Source organism: Bubalus kerabau, chromosome 19, assembly GCF_029407905.1.
Source record: "Bubalus kerabau isolate K-KA32 ecotype Philippines breed swamp buffalo chromosome 19, PCC_UOA_SB_1v2, whole genome shotgun sequence".
Lineage (NCBI taxonomy): Eukaryota > Metazoa > Chordata > Mammalia > Artiodactyla > Bovidae > Bubalus > Bubalus kerabau.
Genome location: NC_073642.1, coordinates 58,827,662 through 58,851,418, shown reverse-complemented (window position 1 = coordinate 58,851,418; position 23,757 = coordinate 58,827,662). Strand labels below are relative to the sequence as shown.

Genomic DNA, 23,757 nt, shown 5'->3' with positions numbered 1-23,757 from the left:
CTGCTGAAGCAGTGAGTTCCAACCAAGCAGTCTGTACTAACGATGTAGTTACCCTGGTCTGATCAGATGCACCATGAGCTGAAAAGGAGCCCCAAAAATAGTTATTTAATGTTTGCTGCTCACTGAAGGGGTGATGGAAAGCCCGTGCTTCCCAAACTTTGGTTCTGGGGAGCAGGTCCCCCAGGGGCCCGTTATACCTACAGTTCCGGATTGTGGAAGCAGGAAGATACAAATTCAGAGAGTGCCACAGTGCAGATCCAGAAACCAGGCTTTGCCAGAGAGACGTGAGGTCACACCCTAAATTCCTGAAACCCCTTCAGAGTTTGAAGAGCTGGAGATGATTTCATGGGGGCCTGTTCCTGCCATCTTGCCGCTCCCAATTAGCCTACACAGAGCCTTTAAGCAAACTAGAATGAGGGCATCTCTCTTCCCAGCTCTGAGCAGAGCCAACCAAGTAGCCTTAGAGTATGACTTGTACAGCTGCTCACGATGAGCCCATCCAAGGTCCCAGCCAAAGCCCTGGGGCGCAGCTTTGGCCACCTCTATCCAAAAGCACCGTGCTTTGGCCAAATGACCTGAGTAGCTCTCAAGAGCGTTGGCCCCCTCCACTTGGTTGCCGTTGTTTAGTCGCTCAGTCGTGTCTGACTGTGACCCCACGGACTGCAGCACGCCAGGCTTCCCTGTCCTTCACTGTCTCCCCGAGTTTGGCCCTTCAACCTTAGTTCACAGCTACTTCTCCATAGAGAACACGATTCACCGAACACGATTCAGTGTGCAGATGCTGCCTTCACTGACAGGGTGGGTTTTTGTCCCTCACAAGCTCCTATTGCCAGGAACATGCTCAGGGACTTCTGCTCTACTAGAAGCACACCCTGGATCTGTTCACTTCATAATCTTGAGAGAAACGGTTCATGTGCACCAGTCTGAACTTGCCCAAGTCTAGAGTAGTCTAAGCAACCCAGGTCCTGAATGTTAGTGCAGACTGGGTGGGATGTGCCCACTATTCCCAGTAAGCCACAGTCCACCTACCAGCATGTTCCATGGGCTCAGGGCGGTTGCCAGGGTTCTCCTCACACTTGTTCGCTGGATTCTCCTCCTCCTCACCTTCAGGGCCTATAATAAACTCTGGTCTGGAGGAAAGGAGGCTATCTTCAAGGCTGTCTGTGGGCTCCTGAAACAAACACAAGCAGCCGGATGAGCAGCCCTTCAGGGATGTGAAGTCCCTCTTAGTTCAGCAAAGATAGGTGAGCACCTGCTGGTCCCAGGCCCTGTGCTGAACCCCGGGGGAGCAAAGGCACTGCCTCCATAACGGTTATTGGCATAATGGTTCAAGGACATTTAGATCAGCTATTTTCTGAAACATTTTCATTAGCTTAAAATACATATGGAAAAAAAAATCTTAAAAACATTGTTAAACTTCCTAGGCTAGCTTTCTCACCTCTGCTTTAATTCCTGTGATTGTCTCAATTACCTAGTAATTCCAACCCATGCTCATTTTGTTCACTAACAGTACTTAATTAGCAGAGAATAATATGGGGTTCATGTCAATATGTGTGTGTGTGCTCAGTCGTGTCTGATTCTCTCTGACCCCATGGACTGTAGCCAGCCAGGCTCCTCTCTCTGTCCATGGGATTTCCCAGGCAAGAATACTGGAATGGGTTGCCATTTCCTACTCCAGGGGATCTTGTCAATTCAGCAGTTGATCCTGCATTTCTTGTGTCTCCTGCATTGACAGAAAAATTCTTTACCACTGCACCACCTGGGAAGCCCTCACATCAACATATTTGGATACAAATACTGGTGGCTAGGGGAAGTCCAATTTTTGGAGCAAGACATTTCTATAACATGCGAGTTAAAGAGAGCTAGGTATAGCAACCCAAGTGTTCATCAACAGATGAACAAATAGACAAAATGTAGCAAATATATACAATGGAATATTATTCACTCTTATAAAGGAAAGAAATTCTGACACACGATACAATATGAATGGACCTTGAGGACAATATGCCAGGCTTCCCAGGTGGCACTAGTGGTAAAGAATCCACCTGCCAATGCAGGAGACACAAGAGACGCGGATTTGATACATAGGTTGGGAAGATTCCCCTGGAGTAGGAAATGCCAACCCACTCCAGTATTCTTGCCTGGGAAATCCCATGGATAGAGGAGCCTGACGGGCTACAGTCCATGGGATCACATAGAGTGGGATGCAACCGAGCACTTGAGCACAAAGACATTAAGCTAAGTGACATAAGCTGGTCATGAAAGGATAAATATTGTATGATTCCACTTATATCAGGTATCTATAGGAGTCAAAGTCATAGAAACAGAAAGCAAAATGGTATTCTCCAGAGTTAAGGGGAGGGAGGAATGAGCATTATTGTTTGATGGGTACAGAGTTTCTGTTTTGCAAGATGAAAATATAAAGATTGGCTATACAACAATGTGAATATACTTAACACCACATCTGTATATCTATATATAACAAGCTGAAAAATTAGTGGAAGAGATTTGAAAAGAAAGAGAGAGAGTGTACATGCTAGGTATGGCTACTATTCAAAATATCCATCTCTAGTTATCCTCCTATTCCAGTTTTATTCTTTCTTTGAAGTTCCACCTTCAAATATCCTCTTTTAAAATCATCCTGTTTTAGGGGAAAGGTTGGGGGGAGTTTGGGATTAATATATACACACTAATATATATAAAATAGATAATCAATAAGGACCTACTGTATAGCACAGGGAACTCTACTCAGTATTCTATAACTACCTGTATGGGAAAAGAATCTGAAAAAGAATGGTTATATGTATACGCATAATTTAATCACTTTGCTGTACACTTGAAACTAAACAAGGCTGTAAATCAACTACACTCCAATATAAAATAAAACTTAAAACTTTTAAAAAATAAATAAAAATTTAAAATATCGTCTTTATTTAACACTTTAACCAGCAAAAATTTGAAGAATTACTTGATTGCCAGCTCAAAGCAAGCAGGTGAAGATTGATGGGATACACAAAGGGATACTGATGGGATACAAAAGAAGAAAAAATTCAGCACTAAATTGGTGTCTGGGAAGGTTCTGAAGAATATCCTTGCCAGCTTCAGTTTGGATGAGACTGGCCCTGTTCCTAGGTCACCCATGAACAAGATGTTAAGTCAAATTACAAACTGATTTCCATAAAATTCGATACAATGCATACTGACTCTTCTGCATATACCCAGTAACTCAGCTGTAATTCTCTGTAAATGGCAATATTATCAGTTCCCAGACCACAAAACATGGATTTATCCTCAATTTTCCCAACTTTAAACACTAACTAGGGACTTCCCTGGCAGTCCAGGGGTCCAGACTCTGCACTTTCCCTACAGTGCACACAGGTTCAATCCCTGCTGCTGCTGCTAAGTCGCTTCAGTCGTGTCCGACTCTGTGCGACCCCATAGACGGCAGCCCACCAGGCTCCCCCGTCCCTGGGATTCTCCAGGCAAGAACACTGGAGTGGGTTGCCATTTCCTTCTCCAATGCATGAAGGTGAAAAGTGAAAGTGAAGTCGCTCAGTCCTGTCCAACTCTGAGCGACCCCATGGACTGCAGCCCACCGGGCTCCTCCGTCCATGGGATTCTCCAGGCAAGAGCACTGGAGTGGGGTGCCATCGGGGAACTAACTCCTACATGCTGCACAACATGGACAAAAAAAAAAAAACACTAACTAAACACCAAGTGCTGTCAATTCTCTTTTCTAAAAATCCATCAGTCCCGTGACTTCTCTTCATCACCACCATCACTACCTTAGTTCAGGCTGCCCTGTTTCTTCCCTGAGTGACCAATTAATCTTCTGACTAGAATCCTGTTCCGGGTATCCAAATCCTCTTATCTCTCTCCTCCACTGGCAGAATTTCTCAAATTCGTCAAATTATAGCAGTACCCTGATTAAAATTCTTCAGGATTCCCCCATTATCACTGATATAAAATCCATACTTCTTAGTCTAGCAGACAGAGCCTTTAATAAATGTGATTATAAAATGGACCCTACCTTTCTCTCCTTTTCTACCTTTCTCTCTGCTCTATCAATAATGACCTACACAGTTTCCTGAGTAAATCATCATCCTCTTTCCTCTGCATCATTTAAGCAGAGAGCTTCCTAGGTCTCAAAGGCCTTCTTTCCTATCACCTTCATTTCATTAACTCCACTCTTCCTTCATAGAGGCACTCAGAAGCCATCTCCTCTGGGAAGACCTTGCCCACCTCTAACACGTCTAACCTGGACTCGTCCCTTTTCTGTTGTCTCATAACTACCTCATTCATCTCTCTCTCATTATGCTCATCACTCTGTCTTACGGTGTTTCATTTACTTAGACATCTTCCTGACTAGACATTAAGTTAGATGATGTTCTCAAACCATCTATTACTGTGACTGTTGTAGGTAATAGATGTAAACTATATTCCCAATGAGTTTACAAGACCATATCACAGGAATAGTACATTATGACAAGTAAGACGAATGAGTTACATGGGCTGAAAGGTATTTAAAAACTGAAGAAACACTTTACTGCATGTATACTAGACCTCAAAAGATTTTTTTTTTTTAATGAAGTCACTTTCTACCTAGACAAACACTAGGGGAAGAAAAAGAGATGTGGAACACTGGCTCGAATGATTCAGGTTCATCTACCTATGATGTATGAGGGTGGTGATGTGTGTATTTAAGATGGTAAATAGCCCAAACAGGGAATAACTAATATATGAAGCAGCTAATTTATGGCATATATTAGCTACTCCCTATTTAAACCATTTTCTTAAAAAGCAGAAAATGAAATGAAAGCTTTATTGGTTGTTGATAGAGTCAATGAGTTTTACACACTGAAGTTAAATCAGGAATTTTCATGTCTACATCCCATCTACCTACTCAATATTTGATATGTATATTTTGTAGTATTCACTGTTATCTAAACTTTGTAACAAAACATTGTGATAAAATTATTTCAAGAATACTAGTAAAATTCATTTTGCTATATAGTAGAAACTAATACAACATTGTAAAGCAACTTTACTCCAATGAAAATTAATTTAAAATATTAAATTGTTGCCAGGATGAAAAATAAGAATACCAGTAATGCATTGTATTTATGAAAACTGTATGAATAAATACGTTACAACCATAACTCAAGATTCAAGAATTCTAACTCAAGATTTCTGTGTAAGATAGTTTCATTTCATATCTATTACCAGGAGCCTGAGTTGGTGAAAGGAACAGGGAAACTTTCTTTTAACACAATTGCACATGTTACCCAGCATGGAGCATAATGTAATACTGGAGAAGACTCATTCCACCATGTACGAAAGTCTTGATTACTATCATTCATGGATCATTTCATTTCTTCAACTGCTTACCACCAGTCGGCTTTCTTCTTTGGGAGCCAGTCTCTCCAGGAGTTCACAAGCAAGCTGATAGCAGAGAATACTAGATTGACATAAATTACACTCAGTTGCTTTTTCTTCCTTCTGGCAGGTGTGGGAGCCCCCCCAGGGGGCTTGGAAGACATTGTTTATAATGGAAATAATGTCCTTTGATAAGCTGTGCTCAAAACCCATTGTGATCCCATCATCTTGCAACTCCATCTGAAAGATATAAAAAAAAGGCCAAAAAAAAAAAAAAAAGAAGGAGGAGTTTGATCCTTTTGTTCAATATTCTATTGGCACTCTAACTGGGGATAATTTTCACTAATTGATGACAATATTAAATGATTTAAAGGTAATACACCTTGCAGACCATGAATATACATTGCTTTCCATGGACTCTCCTAAAAAGAATATATACACAATACAAAGTAATGGAAATTATGTTTTAATTCATGTAAGACATTTAAAAGAGGGTTCTTTTTTAAACCCATCACTTTGTGAGATGTTAAACATTTAAAAAATGTTGCTCCTCACCCAATGTCCAGATCTTGGTTTCTAAATACCTTTATCCACTAAAGGAACCAGAACTCCTGGGAAAAATGGCTGATTCCAGGAAAAATGTAAAATGAGCCTGGAACATTTTAACATGTAAGACATTAAGGAAGTGTTCACAGAATGATGGGTGTATGTCAAAAGAAGCCAATTTGAAGGGCCTCCCATTGGCCAAATATGAGTCTCAAAATAAATAATTATAGTAACATATTTTAGCTCACTGAACAAAATAAGAATTCATGAGTATACTTGGGTATAAGTAGATTAAACAAATAAGTATCAATATACAAATAGGAGAGAGAGGGAACCCGCTTCTTCAGTAGAATTCCAGCTAATAAATTAGAAGAAATTATGGAATTGGAAAATTATCATTTGGTAACCATCATAATAAAAATTGATTCAGAAATAAATCACCCATGGATGCTAAAACTAGGTGAAAGCCTGATGAGAAATGGGAAATCGGTCTTAAAGTAGCTCTCTATAAGTTAGTTACTAATTACAAAGGGGTAAGTAGTGACTTTGTAGTAGAGAAATCTGGCAGAAATCACTTTAACCAAGTTATTACCACCTGAAATGGGACATTATCATGTCATGTGCCTCCTGATATCAGACAATGAAAACAACATAAAATCAAATCTGTAGCATGACTGACAGAAGTGCTGAACCCAAATTGATTCATAAGGAAACATCAAACTCATGTTGAGAAATATTCTATAAAATAACTGGACTGTACTCTTCAGAAATGTCAAGAATATGACAGATAAAGGCTGAAGAACTGTCCTGAAATAAAGAAGACTAAAGGGCCAGGACAAATCATTGCAATGAATGACGCTCGATGAAGTCCTCAATCAAAATTCACTTTTTTCTTTTGCTATAAAGATGATATGATGATTATATCAATTTTAATGAATAATTTCTGTAAGCTTGATAATAGATAATAGTATTATAACAATATTAATTTCCTGATTTTGACAACTGTATGTTTTTCTGTAAAAGAATGCCATTTTTTAGAAAATACACTCTAAAGGATTTAAAGATAGGGATATCCTGTGTGCAACTTACTTTCAAATGGTTCATTTAAAAATTCTATAATTAACACATACGTATATAGACTAAGAGAGAGAGAAGAGAAATAAATGTGATCAATGTTAACATTCAGAGAATTTGGGGGGGGAGTACTTGGGAATTTTTTGTACTATTCTTTCAGCTTTTCTGCAAGTCTCAAGTTATTTCAAAATAAAAAATTAAGAAGAAATGTTCCATGACCAAAGCCTTTTCTAAACTTCCCTGTTAAAATTAGCTTCAAAAATCAATTTATATTAAAATCAGCCCATCACTATAGAGTTATACCTTGCTCTTCCCCAAAACAGAATTACCCAGTTTGTTCACCAAGTTTTTTCAACAGAATCAACTCTAACAATGCTAAAACTCATATCCACTCTCATATGTCAACATCATTGCAGATATTCAATGATTGCATGTATTTTTCAGGCTCTTTATAAAATCCCCACAGAAGTTTGTGAAATGTCCTGAGTAATACTGCATCATTTCAATAAGTGTGAAGATGCCCAACACAAAGAAAGAATCACTATACAGAGCTTCCCCTCATTCTTCACCTCTGAACTAAAGGAAGTTCATGCTTCAGCTACCTGCTTCAGGAGAAGATCAAACATGAGGATGAAACAATTTAGATTCATTTCATCATCTTCACAATCAAAGTCAATAGTCCTTCCTCCTTGGTGTCCAAAATTCTTGAAAGGACTACGAAATGGACTACGCACAGGACTCCGAAATGGACTCTGAAAAGGACTATGAAATGGACTCAGCATATTGTGCTGAACTCGTCGACCAGGATCAGAGGCAACACTCACCTAGAAAAAAGAAAATTAGCACGTATAAGTGAACTCACAGAAGCTCAAATGGCTGTACAAAATACTTGAGGATGCTGTGGAAGGTCCTCAAGGTTCCAGCTGTCACACTGATTTCCTTCCTTAGCCAATGGAATTACTACCTCCAAATCCCATGCATCTTCTCAAAACATAAAAACAAGAAATAAAATCATCCAGACTTTCTAGTTGTCAGGTAAATAACACATCCTCACCCTGAAGAATGAAGGCAGCCTCTTTGCCATTATATTTTTCATCCCACCAACACTTCCAACTAAACTAAATTGTCTGCTGCTGCTGCTAAGTCACTTCAGTCGTGTCCGACTCTGTGCAACCCCATAGATGGCAGCCCACCAGGCTCCCCCATCCCTGGGATTCTCCAGGCAAGAACACTGGAGTGGGTTGCCATTTCCTTCTCCAATGCATGAAAGTGAAAAGTGAAAGTGAAGTCGCTCACTCGTGTCCAACTCCTAGAGACCCCATGGACTGCAGCCTACCAGGTTCCTCAATCCATGGGATTTTCCAGGCAAGAGTACTGGAGTGGGTTGCCATGTCTTCATCTATCTAAAACCATAACCTGAACAATGACAACTTCCAGAAGTAAAGCATTGCAAATCAATTTTAGAATCATTAGCATAGAATCTCAGATTGACTGGTAAAAGAAGAATGGTCTCTGACAATAATAATTATTACACTATCATGAGACAACAATACAAGCCTATTGTACCAGTTATTTTCCATTTGCAAACCAACTCTTCCCCCCAAAAGGCCCTCACTGCCCTTTTCTGCCCTGTTCTATGCCCAAGGATGCCAAGAACTGAGCCTCTTCTGGCCCTCTTGCTGGATGGCTTCCAGTTGGGTTCAGTCAATGAGAGGCACCAGCAGAAGATCTGAAGTTGGCAGAAAGAGAAGCAGGAGTATTTCTCTCCCCCGCCTGGCTCCTCTGATGCTACATTTCTGCAGTATCTCCATCCTCTCCAGTTGCTCTAGCCAGCCTTTCCCTATAACTTCAGCTGCCAAAAGGCCCAGGAACACTTATTCCTTCAGCCAGAGGTATATAAAGGCTTCCTAGTGAACTACTGCTGGCCTCTGGGTGTCTCACGGACCCTATTGCCCCCTTAACCTTTCCCATAACTCTGTAGGCCAAGTATCCATTAAAGACTCTTCGTTAAACATCTGGGATAATTCTGTAGCAGGACCCCGACTGACATACCTGTACATCAGTCTCAAGTCATATTTTCTGTCTTTAAAATCTCTCTAATAATCAGAAAGCTCCTTGAACACCATATTTAAAGTAAAAAAAAAGAAAAAAAAAAGAGTATCCCATTAAGAATCAGAATACCTGGATCATGATAGTGTTATCTATGGCAAATCGCTTCAGCTCACTGAACCTCAGGTTAAGTAGTTGTAAAATGAGGATAATGAGTTCTTTCCAACTGCCTCACACAGGCCTCACACATCTTCACATGTGATGTCATTACATGTGAATACTCTACACAGTATAAAGTGTTAATCATGTACCGTAATATTAAAGGTAACCAAAGAAAGAAATAAAATATAAATATTGGGCAGCTGGTTCCTATGAGGTACGTGAGCAAATAATGATTTTTTAAAGCATTTTAAAAGCATGAATCCTATGAGTATGACGGTATTATAAAATATCATTGATTCTTGCCTGGAGAATCCCATGGACAGAGGAGCCTGACAGGCTACAGTCCGATAGGGTCACTAAGAGTGAGATACAACTGCCGCAACTTGGCACACATGCACATAAATGTCACATATAGATGTAAATTCCCTGAATGGCTCTTGTGAGCATCATGACTTTCCTTGGTCATTGACTATTAGAGACTAAAACAATTTTTTAGAAATAAAAGTGAACTTAAATTTTTAAGAAATTTTTAAAAATTTTAAAAAGCACTAAATACAATCTATGATCCCATGATTTTGTTATGTTCTCTAATCCTAGATAGCAGGTAGAATGACTGGAGGGTTGTGGTATACAGCAGGGAAGATGTTCTGGAGAGGCTAGACAGGACTAGAAGCCCAGAACAGTCCTCACCCACCACCAGCTGACAGTCAGCCTCTCCAAAGCTGATCATGGTCTGGGGATGTCAGTACGAGAGCAGGAACTTTGTCAGGTCCTCCATAGAAAAGTTACCATAAACATCCAACAGCTTCCACATGCTTTAGACCAGACTATCCTGACTTCCCTCATCCTCAGAGGCACAAAGGGATCAGTAAGATGGGCTGTTAGTTAACAGCGACAGTATCACTCACAGTCACCACTAATTGATCATTTTCTCCCAAAACACAGTAGAAAAAACACACAAGCAACAATATCCAAACTCCTCATTCCCAAAGTAAAGCACTGATCTGCCCAGTACCTGGAAAGAATTCTTCTTCACCAGAAAACCAAAAAAAAAAAAAAAAAAAAAAAGGAGTAGTACCCCCACAAGCTACTTTGTTCTGGTTTATCAAGGGGAGAGATAGCTAACAGAGATGTGTAGGAGAAAAACTCAAAGGAAAATGAAAACTCAATAACTGATTATAGAATATATCAAATATATCTTAGATCGATGTTTTCTGTTATTCAATGTGCTTAAAAGGTTAGTAGAGTGGGTGGGATAGGATAAAAAGGCATTTCCAGAGCAGTTTATGATGATGCTGCTTTAAGGCCCACTATAATTGACAAGAGTTTTCAAAATCTTAACAAGTAAGACAAAGACAATTATGGCAATAATTACCCTTCGAGCTGCAAGGTTCCCTGCCAGTTCACTGACTCTTGATTTTCTTTGATTTGCCAGTTCTTTGACAGAATTAACTCCATCAGAAAACATACTGATTAATAGCTGAAGTGGAACCATGATGTCTAATTCCGATAATACCTGGGGAAAAAAAGGCATAGGCCCCCCCAAAACATAAACTTTAAAACTCCAAAAAACTACATTTAACACTTTTTCCTAAAGTGACCTATTGAACATAAGGACATTAGCCTCACATATTCTGTCTGCAGTTGTCCTCAACTTTTCATACTAAAAAATTCAACGCTATCATCAAATATTCCCACTCCTCCACCCTCCACATTGGATAAATTGCCATATTCTTTCTAATAAAACTTCTAACAAAGTATCTCCTGTCCCCTTCTTTCCATGTCGTTCTTGTTGCCTTGTTCATTGCTTTTTCCTGAACTGGTATAATCTGCAACCAATCTGCAACTAACAAACATACAGATTTACAGATTCTTTGCAGTAACTCCCTGCTGCCCTACCTAAGGAGCTAAAGTTCATAAGCTAAAAGCTATTGCCCAAAATGATCAAAAGTATGATTCACTTACATGAAGCCACAGTAAAGCTTGTTCCTGCACGGAGGAAGGGTATCCTGTGAACCGACAACTAATAAAGCCAAACATCTCTTCCATTGAAAAAGGTAGAGGGCAAAGCTCAATGTCAAACATTTTGCTGGAAAGCAAAGCAACAAAAGTAAATGGCCAATGGGCATATATTGGGGTTTACTGTTGTCTTCCCAACTATATCTTATTTGGGGAACCAAACATTTTAGATTAGTCTGAGTTCTGAACAGTTATTAGCATGTTTCATTTTACTGTAATAGCTTATGTCCTTAGAACAGATATGAATAATCCTTATGGTTGTTAATAACATTAGTGTTCATATTCATACTGCATTTAATAGAAGGAATTGCATTTTCTAAGAAACTAGAGTTGCTTCTCAGCATCTTAAAACATGTCCCTTTGTACTTTTCCAACTTTATCCAAATCATAATTATATTTGAAGATAAACAATGGTTTTATTATATACTTTATTTGTAAACAAACAATATCTATTTATTATCCCATCAGAACAAAATCCTTTCTGAACAATTACAGATCATCTTGGCACAATTTACAGCAATTGTTGTTCAGTCACTCAGTCATGTCCAACCCCATGGGGTCGCCGAATCAGACGCAACTGAGCGACTGAATAACAACAAAAACAACAAAAATTTCTATTTGAACATTCAAATTTCTCAATAGGCTTGTAAAAATTCTATAAGATTATATAAAATGCTTAGCACAGTGCCTGGCACACAGTCCATTCTTCATAAATGCTAGATATCATTATAATTACAGTGACTTCATTAAACTACTTACCCACCTTAATACTTCCCTGAATTCTTTTAACTGATTATCTGGGACTTCTGTTCTGATGGCTTCCAGCCACTCCGGCATGATGCATTCCCACACGGACTGGCTGATCACATTGTAGGGGATCAGGCAGAGAATTCGGTTGAGACCTTCCTTCAGCTGAGTCACTGTGCTACAGGATTTATCCCAGTATCCACCAACCTGATGGGATTTCCACAGCCACAGGGTGAAAGAACAAAATGCACTCGTTACATTTATACCCCAGGAAATACTAAATGAAATGGGTACAGAGAAAGACCACAATCCATTACATCTGAAACCTGTGCCAAGTATATTGAGTGAGGTTTGTGAAAAAACTACAAACCACCAGGATCCCTTAGTTTCCAAAAAGAAAACAGTTGCAAATAGATCCAAATACTGACCAGAGACTGAACTTGAACTATTTTACTGCAGATTTTCCTAATCGTATGTGCATTAAAATTCCAAAAATTTATTCCTAGAACAATGAAGCTTTATTTCTAAGGTGTGACAAATCCCCTGCAAATATGTGCAGTTATACCTGCGTTTCAAAGGAACATAGATTTCTACTACCGTACACTTTGTACTGGAGACTTTTCTTCATGGAAAATGAAGTGGCAGAGAGTACTCTTTTTTTCCTACACTGCATATTCTGTCACAATTTTTTTCCTAAGAATGTTCTAAAGCTGGTTGAATCCATGAATTTTTAAAAAATGGTATTTTTTTTAACTAATTAAGATAGGATATTAATTTTCTAAGGCAGAAAATCTTAAAATCACAACTTGAGGTTCCGTTTGTAATTCTGATTTTAGATAAATATATATTACTATTACATGTATCAAAGGAACAAAGGGTTGACTGGTCCTAGATCTTTACCATGTAACACAAATTTGGGGGAAAACTTCATTATTTTTCCCTTGCAGTTTTACTGAGTTATGATTGACATACATCAGTGTATAAGTTTAAAGTCTATAACATACTGATTTGACTTACATACATCATGAAACAATTACTACAGTAGATATAGTGAACTTCCGTCCCTGGAGGAAGGCATAGCAACCCACTCCAGTATTCTTGGCTGGAGAATCCCCATGAACAGAGGAGCCTGGCAGGCTACAGTCCATGGGGGTCATAAAGAATTGGACATGACTGAGTGATTAAGTACATCACCGCATGTAGATACAAAATAAAAGAAATAGAAAGGTATTTTTCCCTTGTGATGAGAACTCTTAAAATATACTCTCTTAACTTTGACATAAACAGCAATGTTAATTATATTTATCATGCTTTTACATTATATCCTGGTATTATAACTGAAATTTTGTACCTTTTGACTGCCTTTATCTAATTCCCCTTTCCACCACCCCCACCTCTGGTGACCATAAATATGATCTCTTTTTCTATGAGTTGGTTTGTTCCTTTTTGAAGTATGATTGACCAATAGCACCATGTTAGTTCCTGTTATACAACATCAATTCAGTTCAGTCGCTCAGTCATGTCCAACTCTTTGTGATCCCTTGAATTGCAGCATGCCAGGCCTCCCTGTTCATCACTGACTCCCAGAGCCTACCCAAACTCATGTCCATTGAGTCAGTGATGCCATCCAACCATCTCACCCTCCGTCGTCCCCTTCCCCTCCTGCCCTCCATCTTTCCATAGTGATTTGATATTTCTATACATTTCAAAATGATCGCCACAATAAATCTAGTTATCATGTCACCATATAAAGATATTACTTAGTTACTGACTCTATTCCCCCTACACTGTACATTTCATTTATTTTGCAACTGGAAGTTTATGCCTCTTAAACTTCTCACCTATTTCTCTCTTCCCCCAAACCTCCTCCCCTCTGGGAAACACTGTTTCTTCTTTGTATCTACAACTCTGTCTCTGTTTTGTTATGTTTATTCATTTGTTTTTTTTAGGCTCCACAGATAAGTGAAATCATTCAGTATTTGTCTTTCTTTGATTTATTTCAGTTAGCATAATGCTCTGTAGGCTTATCCATGTTGTCATAAAAGGCAACATTCTTTTTCATTCTTTTTTATGGTTGAGCAATATTCCATCACATATGTACCACATTTTTATACATTCATCTATCCATGGACACTTAGGTTGCTTCCAGGTCTTGTCTATTGTAAATAATGCTGCAATTAATATAGGGGTGCATATATCTATTCTAATTAGTGTTTTTGCTTTCTTTGGGCAAAATGGCCAACAGTGGAGTTGCTGAATCATATGACAGTTCTATTTTTAAGTTTTTTGAGGAATCTCCATACTGTTTTCCATAGCAGATGCATCACATTCCCATAGACAGGGCACAAAAGTTTCCTTTTCTCCACACCCTCATCAGTGCTTGCTATTTGTCATCTTTTTGGTAACAGCCATTCTGACAGGTATAAGGTGATATCTCATTGTGGTTTTGATTTGCACTTCCCTGAGTACATCATGAGAAACACTGAACTGGAAGAAACACAAGCTGGAATCAAGATTGCCGGGAGAAATATCAATAACCTCAGATATGCAGATGACACCACCCTTATGGCAGAAAGTGAAGAGGAACTCAAAAGCCTCTTGATGAAAGTGAAAGTGGAGACTGAAAAAGTTGGCTTAAAGCTCAACATTCAGAAAACAAAGATCATGGCATCCGGTCCCATCACTTCAAGGGAAATAGATGGGGAAACAGTGGAAACAGTGTCAGACTTTATTTTGGGGGGCCCCAAAATCACTGCAGATGGTGACTGCAGCCATGAAATTAAAAGACACTTACTCCTTGGAAGGAAAGTTATGACCAACCTAGATAGCATATTGAAAAGCAGAGACATTATTTTGCCAACAAAGGCCCATCTAGTCAAGGCTATGGTTTTTCCTGTGGTCATGTATGGATGTGAGAGTTGGACTGTGAAGAAGGCTGAGTGCCGAAGAATTGATGCTTTTGAACTGTGGTGTTGGAGAAGACTCTTGAGAGTCCTTTGGACTGCAAGGAGATCCAACAAGTCCATTCTGAAGATCAGCCCTGGGATTTCTTTGGAAGGAATGATGCTAAAGCTGAAACTCCCGTACTTTGGCCACCTCATGCAAAGAGTTGACTCATTGGAAAAGAAAGACTCTGATGCTGGGAGGGATTGGGGGCAGGAGGAGAAGGGAACGACAGAGGATGGGATGGCTGGATGGCATCACTGACTCGATGGATGTGAGTCTGAGTGAACTCCGGGAGTTGGTGATGAACAGGGAGGCCTGGCGTGCTGCGATTCATGGGGTCTCAAAGAGTCGAACATGACTGAGCGACTGAACTGAACTGAACTGATCATTAGTGATCTTGAGCATCTTTCCATGTGTCTGCTGGCCATTTGTATGTCTTCTCTGAAAAAATGTCTATTCAAGTTCTCTGGTTAATTTTAATTAGATTTTCTTATATTGAGTTGTATGAGTTCTTTGTATATTTTGGATATTAACCCTCTATCAGATATATCATTTATAAATATCTCCTCCCATTCAGTATGTGGCCTCTTCCTTTTGCAAAAGTTTCCTTTGCTGTGCAAAAGCTTTTTAGCTTGATGTAGCCCCATGTGCTTATTTTTGCTTTTGTTTCCCTTGCTTATGGGGACATATCTAAAAATTAGTATTAAGACTGATATCAAAGAGCATACTACCTATGATTTCTTTTAGACGTTTTATGGTTTCAGCTTTTACATTTAAGTCTTTAATCCGTTGTGAATTTATCTTTGTATATAGTATGAGAAAGTAGTCCAATTTGATGCTTTTGCACGTACCTGCCCAGTGTTTCCAATATCATTTATTGAACAGGCTGTCTCTTCCCCACTGTATATTCTTGCCTCCTTGGTCATAGATTAATTGTCCCAAAACTATCTTACTTTAAATGAATTCAATTTTCAGTATTTAATTTTCATATCTAGAATTCCACATCATTAAAACAAATCAATTCCATTTAAATTTCAAATATCTATTTAGCATCATATTGGCCAACATCCTAGATGACTGACTAGATATTTTCAGGAAGTGACTCCATTTCTGAGATGGTTGCTGTTGTTAGGTACCTAGACTCAGAAGAGCTAACACTAATAATGCTGAGATTGTTGGATGCATCATTCCTGAGGTCCCTTTGGCTGTTTAATTTATGCTTAAGTCATACAAAGGCCTATTGATTTTGAATCACATTTTGAAACAGATATACCTATGAAGATCCTACGTTGTCAGTGACCAGACAATGGATCCTTTGATTTGGAAAAGTTTTTATAATTAAGAAGATTTTAGAGAGCTCTCACCCTAAATAAATGTTCTCTTATCAACTATGGGAGGACCAGTCTGACAGAAGCACACACACACAAAAAGTCACAGCTAGCTAAAAGACTCCTTTAACATAATTCAAGAACAGAAATCAGATTTAGAAAGAAAATTAAAACCCACACCCACCATAAATCCCCCTCTACCATGTCCCTCCTACAAATGACCCAGTTGGAGCTTGACATTCAGAGCCTGGTAGGAGACATTATAAAGGCCTTCCCTCAGAAGTTTAATTGGCTAAAATAGAACAATCTACTCAGGGGAATACAGTCTAAAACCTTTGTCACACAATTTATAAAAACTATTACAAAGGCACACAGCTCTAAATTTGCAAATCTCAGTTCATAGGAGTCTTTTCCAATTTAGCTGAAAATCTTGTCTCTGATATAAAAGAAGTTAATTCAAAGTAACGGGGGTTGGGTGGGCAGGCCAGCTCCTTAATGTTATTATTGAGGCTGTCATCTAATGCTTTGAAGAATTAAAAATAAATGGCCTTGCCTTATTGAGTATTTAAAAAAACATAACTGTGATTCTAGAAGAATCCCAAAGCTCATCTATCTTTCTTACCAGTCCCAAAGCCTCCCCTATTCATCTCAAGATGCTTACAGATATTATAAAAAGTCAGAACGAGGAAAAGGGACTGTCCTGCCCTTAAGAAGAAACACTTAAATAGTAATTGCCTTAGGCCTCAGCTTCTTTAGACAAGCTCCTTTGAGCCCTCTTCTCAACTGAGGCCTCAACTTGGACCTGTTAAAAATTTCAGATTCTCAACATGAATAATTTTTCCACCTCCCATAAATCTCCTCCCTCAAAATACATGTAAAATCTCAGTGCTACCAAAAGAATCTGTTTGTCCCATCCAAAACCTTTTAATAGGCAAACATGTCCTTGAAATGTCCTTAGATTGTTATTTTATAAACTTGCATCTTTTCTCTTCCTCTCTGAGACTTAAACCTTCTACCATTCAGCACTATCTTCTCAAGGATCTGAGAATCATCTCTATAAATGCAAACATTCAAGGACATGAATGTGGCTCTCAGCCCAAGAGATGCCTTGCTTTAACTTGTACTATTGCCTCTTGTCATAAAATAGGAAAAATTTGTTTCTCCTCCTGATATGCATCAATTAACACTCCTCTTGCTGCTGCTGCTGCTGCTAAGTCGCCTCAGTCGTGTCTGACTCTGTGTGACCCCATAGACGGCAGCCCATCAGCCTCGCCCCTCCCTGGGATTCTCCAGGCAAGAACACTGGAGTGGGTTGCCATTTCCTTCTCCAATGCATGAAAGTGAAAAGTGAAAGTCAAGTCGCTCAGTCATGTCCGACTCTTAGCGACCCCATGGACTGCAGCCTACCAGACTCCTCCGTCCGTGGGATTTTCCAGGCAAGAGTACTGGAGTGGGGTGCCATTGCCTTCTCCATTCAGGAAAACTAAGAGCTTATAAAATTAAATATTCCTAAAACCCTATGTCAGTAGGAAGAAGTTATAGAAGACGGACTTTTCCCCCTAATGCCATAGATATGAGATGATGTTGGACAAGTGGGGATTTGTAAGCAGCTTTTTGGCCCTTTCCTGTTTGCTTATTTGTTTTACGAATGAGATCACGCAGCAATTTAACATAATTCCTGGCCTAATGCTTTCCTGAAGATACATCGTGCTTTGCCTAACCTGTTGATTCTTTTCCCAGATTAAAAGAAGTAAGAATGAAGAGTTAAGTAGTTAAAAAATGACTAGCTTTCTACTTCCAGCAGCCCCCAAGGCAGATCCTGCAGGCAGATCACATAAACAATATACCATCTGAAGAGAAAGTCAGCCAGTCAGCACCCAATGGAGAATGATGCAGAACCCAACCTCCTGCCTTGATCATTCACTGAGATTCTCTCCCCTTTTTCCCTTTAAAAACTGTCATGGCTGGTCCCACCTAACACCAGTCGGAACAGCCATCATCCAAAGTCTACAAACAACAAATGCTGGAGTGGGTGTGAAGAAAAGGGAACCCTCCTACACTGTTGGTGGGAATGTAAGATGGTTCAACCACTGTGGAAAACAGCATGGAGGTTTTTCAAAAACCTAAAAATAAAATTACCATATGGTCCAGCAATCCTATTCCTGGACATATACTCAGACAAAACTGTAATTCAAGAAGATATATGCACCCCTATATTCACAACAGCACTACTCACAATAGTCAAAACATGAAAACAACCAAACATTCATCAATAGGTGATAAAGAAGATGCGGTACCTATATACAAAGGAATACTGGTGGTGGTGGTTTGCTTGCTAAGTCGTGTCCAACTCTGCCAGGCTCCTCTGTCCATGGGATTTCCCAGGCAACAGTACTGGAGTGGGTTGCCATTTCATTCTCCAGGCGATCTTTCAGACCCAGGGATTGAATCAGGGTCTCCTGCATTGCAGGAAGATTCTTTACCGACTGAGTCACCAGGGAAGCCCACAATGGAATACTAATCAGCCATAAAAAGGAAATAATACCATTTGCAGCAACATGGATGCAACTACAGATTATCATGCTAAGGAAGTAAATCAGAAAGTGAAAGACAAATACCATATGACATCACACGTGTGAAATCTCAAATATGGAAATATGGCACAAAGGAACCTACCTACAAATCCGAAATAGACTCACAGATATAGAGAACAGGCTTGTGGTTGCCAAGGGAGAGGGAGGTGGGGAAGAGAAGGACAGGGAGTTTGGGAATAGTAGATGTAAAGTATTGTATACAGGGTGGAAAAACCACAAGGTCCTACTCTATAACACAGGGAACTATATTCAATATCTTATAATAAGCCATAATGGAAAAGAATATGAAAAAAAGAATGTTCACATGTGTATAACTAAGTCACTTTGCTGTAGAGCAGAGATTGGCATGACATTATAAATCAACTATACTTCAATTAAAAAATTAAATTTAAAAAACTGTCATGCCTGAGCAGAATCTTCCAATTTGGTATTGGGAAATGAATTTGCTTTCTCCCCAGACTGCTGGCTTTTCTGATTAAAGCAGCTTTTCCTTTCCACCAACACTTGCCTCTCTAGTGTTGGTTTTTAAATGAAAGAAGAATGGAACTGGAGGAATCAACCTGCCTGACTTCAGGCTCTACTACAAAGCTACAGTCATCAAGACAGTATGGTACTGGCACAAAGACAGAAATATAGATCAATGGAACAAAATAGAAAGCCCAGAGATAAATCCACACACTTATGGACACCTTATCTTCAACAAATGAGGCAAGAATATACCATGGAGAAAAGACAATCTCTTTAACAAGTGGTGCTGGGAAACTGGTCAATCACTTGTAAAAGAATGAAACTAAAACACTTTCTAACACCATACACAAAAATAAACTCAAAATGGATCAAAGATCTAAACATAAGACCAGAAACTATAAAACTCCTAGAGGACAACATAGGCAAAACACTCTCCAACATAAATCACAGCAGGATCCTCTATGACCCACCTCCCAGAATATTGGAAATAAAAGCAAAAATAAACAAATGGGGCCTAATTAAAATTAAAAGCTTCTGCACAACAAAGGAAACTATAAGCAAGGTGAAAAGACAGCCTTCAGAATGGGAGAAAATAATTGCAAATGAAGCAACTGACAAAGAACTAATCTCAAAAATATACAAGCAACTCCTGCAGCTCAATTCCAGAAAAATAAATGACCCAATCAAAAAATGGGCCAAAGAACTAAACAGACATTTTTCCAAAGAAGACATACAGATGGCTAACAAACACATGAAAAGATGCTCAACATCACTCATTATCAGAGAAATGCAAATCAAAACCACTATGAGGTACCATTTCACACCAGTCAGAATGGCTGCTATCCAAAAGTCTACAAGCAATAAATGCCGGAGAGGGTGTGGAGAAGAGGGAACCCTCTTACACTGTTGGTGGGACTGCAAACTAGTACAGCCACTATGGAGAACAGTGTGGAGATTCCTTAAAAAACTGGAAATAGAACTGCCATATGACCCAGCGATCCCACTGCTGGGCATACACACCGAGGAAACCAGAATTGAAAGAGATACATGTACCCCAATGTTCATTGCAGCACTGTTTATAATAGCCAGGACATGGAAACAACCTAGATGTCCATCAGCAGATGAATGGATAAGAAAGCTGTGGTACATATACACAATGCAGTATTACTCAGCCGTTAAAAAGAATACATTTGAATCAGTTCTAATGAGGTGGATGAAACTGGAGCCTATTATACAGAGTGAAGTAAGCCAGAAAGAAAAACACCAATACAGTATACTAACGCATATATATGGAATTTAGAAAGATGGTAACGATAACCCTGTATGCGAAACAGCAAAAGAGACACAGATGTATAGAACAGTCTTTTGGACTCTGTGGGAGAGGGCGAGGGTGGGATGATTTGGGTAAATGGCATTGAAACATGTATAATATCATATATGAAATGAACCACCAGACCAGGCTCAATGCATGATACAGGATGCTCAGGGCTGGTGCACTGAGATGACCCAGAGGGATGGTATGGGGAGGGAGGTGGGAGAGGGGTTCAGGATGGGGAACACGTGTACACCTGTGGTGGATTCATGTTGATGTATGGCAAAACCAATACAATATTGTAAAGTAATTAGCCTCCAATTAAAATAAATAAATCTATATTGAAAAAAATAAATAAATGGCGATCTGCCAAATCTGAGTTCTGTAACAGTTTGTGTAAATCTTTGATAAATAAGACTATTTTAATATTGTTGGTTTAATAAAAACAGCTGCATCTTCTGAGTTACCAGCACTGAGTATGATATGAACACAGTTTTTATTCTATATGGGTTTACTAGTCAAATAAGGTAATATTATATTTACTAGCTGTTTAAATTATGACGGATTTCATTTTCATCAAATTAAATTACTATGACAAGCTTTATTTCCACAGTAATTGTGTTTTATGACATATCTTCTTAGAAGTAGTTTTCAAAATCTTTTTCATAACCTGAAATTAAATTTATATTAAGTTACATGAGCGATATTCATGAAATATCCAGATCATTTCTACATAAGTTTAATTTTATCTACTTTTGGCTTCTTATTTTTACAGAGACGCTAAAATTATTTGGATCTGCTAATAAATATGTTCATTTTGCCATGCTGAGAAATTACACTATGAAGAAGCATATCCAGTAGAAGTTATGATAGAAGTTATCAGCACTGAGTATAATAGTATAATCATAAAAATATACTAGTATAAAACAAAAATAGAATAATCATAAACTTTGCTACAAAATGCTGGTATGTGACGAGCAATTCACAATTGTTTACCTCTTGGTCTTTGAAAAACAGAGATCATTAAGTGTTGAAAATTATAATCAATATATAAATGAAACTTCTAGAAATAATAAGGGTGAAGGAAAAAACCTCTGTGTGCTGAATATTCGAGGAATGTAGGATGTGTTTTTTGTTAAGGAAAGAAAGAGTAATTCTGTCCTAAGGTAGTTGTTTAGAGGTTGTATATTGGTTATGCAGGTGAGAAAGAGGAAAGTGAAGGGCAGAAATATGACTGAAAATAGAAAATTGTATAGGATCTGTTGGAGGGGGGAGGGGGGAGATGCACACACATCTTCATCATGTCCTCAATTATTTAGGAGAACCAAGTCTTTTCAATGTTAAAAAAGCTAATTTTTAAAATTATCACATTAGATTCCATGTTTATTTTTGAAATTTGAATTGCCCGTTTGGTTGAATGGATAACTAAGTATTATTTCATAGCAACATATCATCCCAATTGCGTATCCAACCCTTTTGACTTTTTGACAGCTTTAGATATTTTGCTTTCCAAAATCAAATCCTAAATAAAATCTTGATCTCAAATTGACTTTGAGACCTCTGAGACAGCTTTCAGAAAATCTCAAAGGATTCTTCACTCCTAGTAAAAAGAGATGTTAAACTAATTAGGTCTGTTTGATATGTTGAACTGCATGAAAAGCATTGGCAAATAAGAAGAGATGCTTAACCCTCTCTAGTTTATATCTGTATAGGTAAATATTTTTAACATAAATATTTCAGAAATTATATGCAATTTGTAAAAATTATATGCCCTTTGTGTTCATGATTATATTTTTATGCTGCTTTGCCTGATAGTAGACAATAATGGAATCATTTTAACATCATAATTCCAGTTACTCTCATCAGATCTTTAATCACAGCCATTTTACTTTTTTAATTAATTTTTATTAGAGTATAGTTATTTAAAACGTTGTATTAGTTTCTGCTGTATAGCAAAGTGAATCAATTATACATATGCACTGTGCTAAGTCGCTTCTAACTCTTTGCAACCCTGTTGACCACAGCCTGCCAGGCTCCTCTGTCCAAGGGATTCTCCAGGCAAGAATACTGGAGTGGGTTGCCATTTCCTCTTCCAGGGGATCTTTGTGATGCAGGGATCGAACCTGGGTCTCCTGCATTGCCGGCAGATTCTTTACCATCTGAGCCACCAGGGAAGCCCTACTCCAGTATTCTTGTCTGGAGAATCCCATGGACAAAGGAACCTGGGTAGCTACAGTCCTAGCGTCACACAGAGTCGAACATGACTGAAGAGACTTAGCATGCATGCATAGTTATTTACACAAGCTTAATAAAAATCTGTTCTCCTTGTAACTGGACATAATAGGAAAAATTGGTTACTTTATCAAGGCTTTGACTGAAACTTCATACTTGAGAAAGATAGGCAAAGAATCAAATATGACCAGACAGCTTTAAAGAACTGTGGTGGACATTATGAAGCCCATGCTTATAAAGCCCTCTTGGAAAAACCAGCCTGCTACTTGACTTTTGATGTCCCCAGCCTATAAGCAAATAAGAAAAGTCAGTTCCTGACAGACCCAGAAACCTTAGAGCATTCGAGGGATCTCAAAAAGAAAAATTCACCCAAATCTACAAATACTGCAGATAAATATGACAAATTCTTGGCTTGGCTTCCCAGCATGGAAAGGCCTTTAAAAGTCCAATCTGAGATTCTTGAAAAAACTTGCAGCAAAACAATCTCTTGAAGGCCCGTGTGGTCAAATACCACTTTTGTTGTATGTAAATAATCAGGCCAAATTTAATGAGACTAGACTTACTTTGTGAACAGAATATCTTACTTTAATTATCTTTGGTCAAAACTGGGAAAATTAAGAAATTGTTTCAACAAAAAACTATACCCACACTTGTGCGTTATCAGATCTAGTCCTGTTCACTGAGCTATTTTTCACCTCTTTATAAACTGGATCCTGCTGTCTTGCACACTTTGTGAGTAATTCATGTTCCCAATTGTTTTTCCTACCTTTCTGACTTGGTGTCACTGAGAACTAAAACCTGCCTGCCCAGATCCTTACTGAGACTCTAGGCTGTCTTGTTCCGAAGCCCAGCAAGCTAAAGCAGGCAACTTGATATAAACTTCAAAAGACTTCTTGCTTCAACA

General features: G+C 38.7%; 1 protein-coding gene across 1 annotated transcript in view; it reads right to left on the bottom strand.

The window, feature by feature from the left end:
• The window catches only part of UNC79 (unc-79 homolog, NALCN channel complex subunit), a 280,737-nt gene that overhangs the window by 122,650 nt on the left and 134,330 nt on the right, over positions 1-23,757 (bottom strand). The window contains exons 15-20 of the mRNA XM_055555941.1: positions 11,990-12,180; positions 11,173-11,296; positions 10,583-10,723; positions 7,599-7,820; positions 5,389-5,616; positions 1,030-1,171 (exon numbers count right to left, since the gene is read on the bottom strand). Of these exons, the coding sequence (XP_055411916.1) occupies positions 1,030-1,171; positions 5,389-5,616; positions 7,599-7,820; positions 10,583-10,723; positions 11,173-11,296; positions 11,990-12,180 (1,048 nt within the window). The remainder of the gene's footprint in view (positions 1-1,029; positions 1,172-5,388; positions 5,617-7,598; positions 7,821-10,582; positions 10,724-11,172; positions 11,297-11,989; positions 12,181-23,757) is intronic.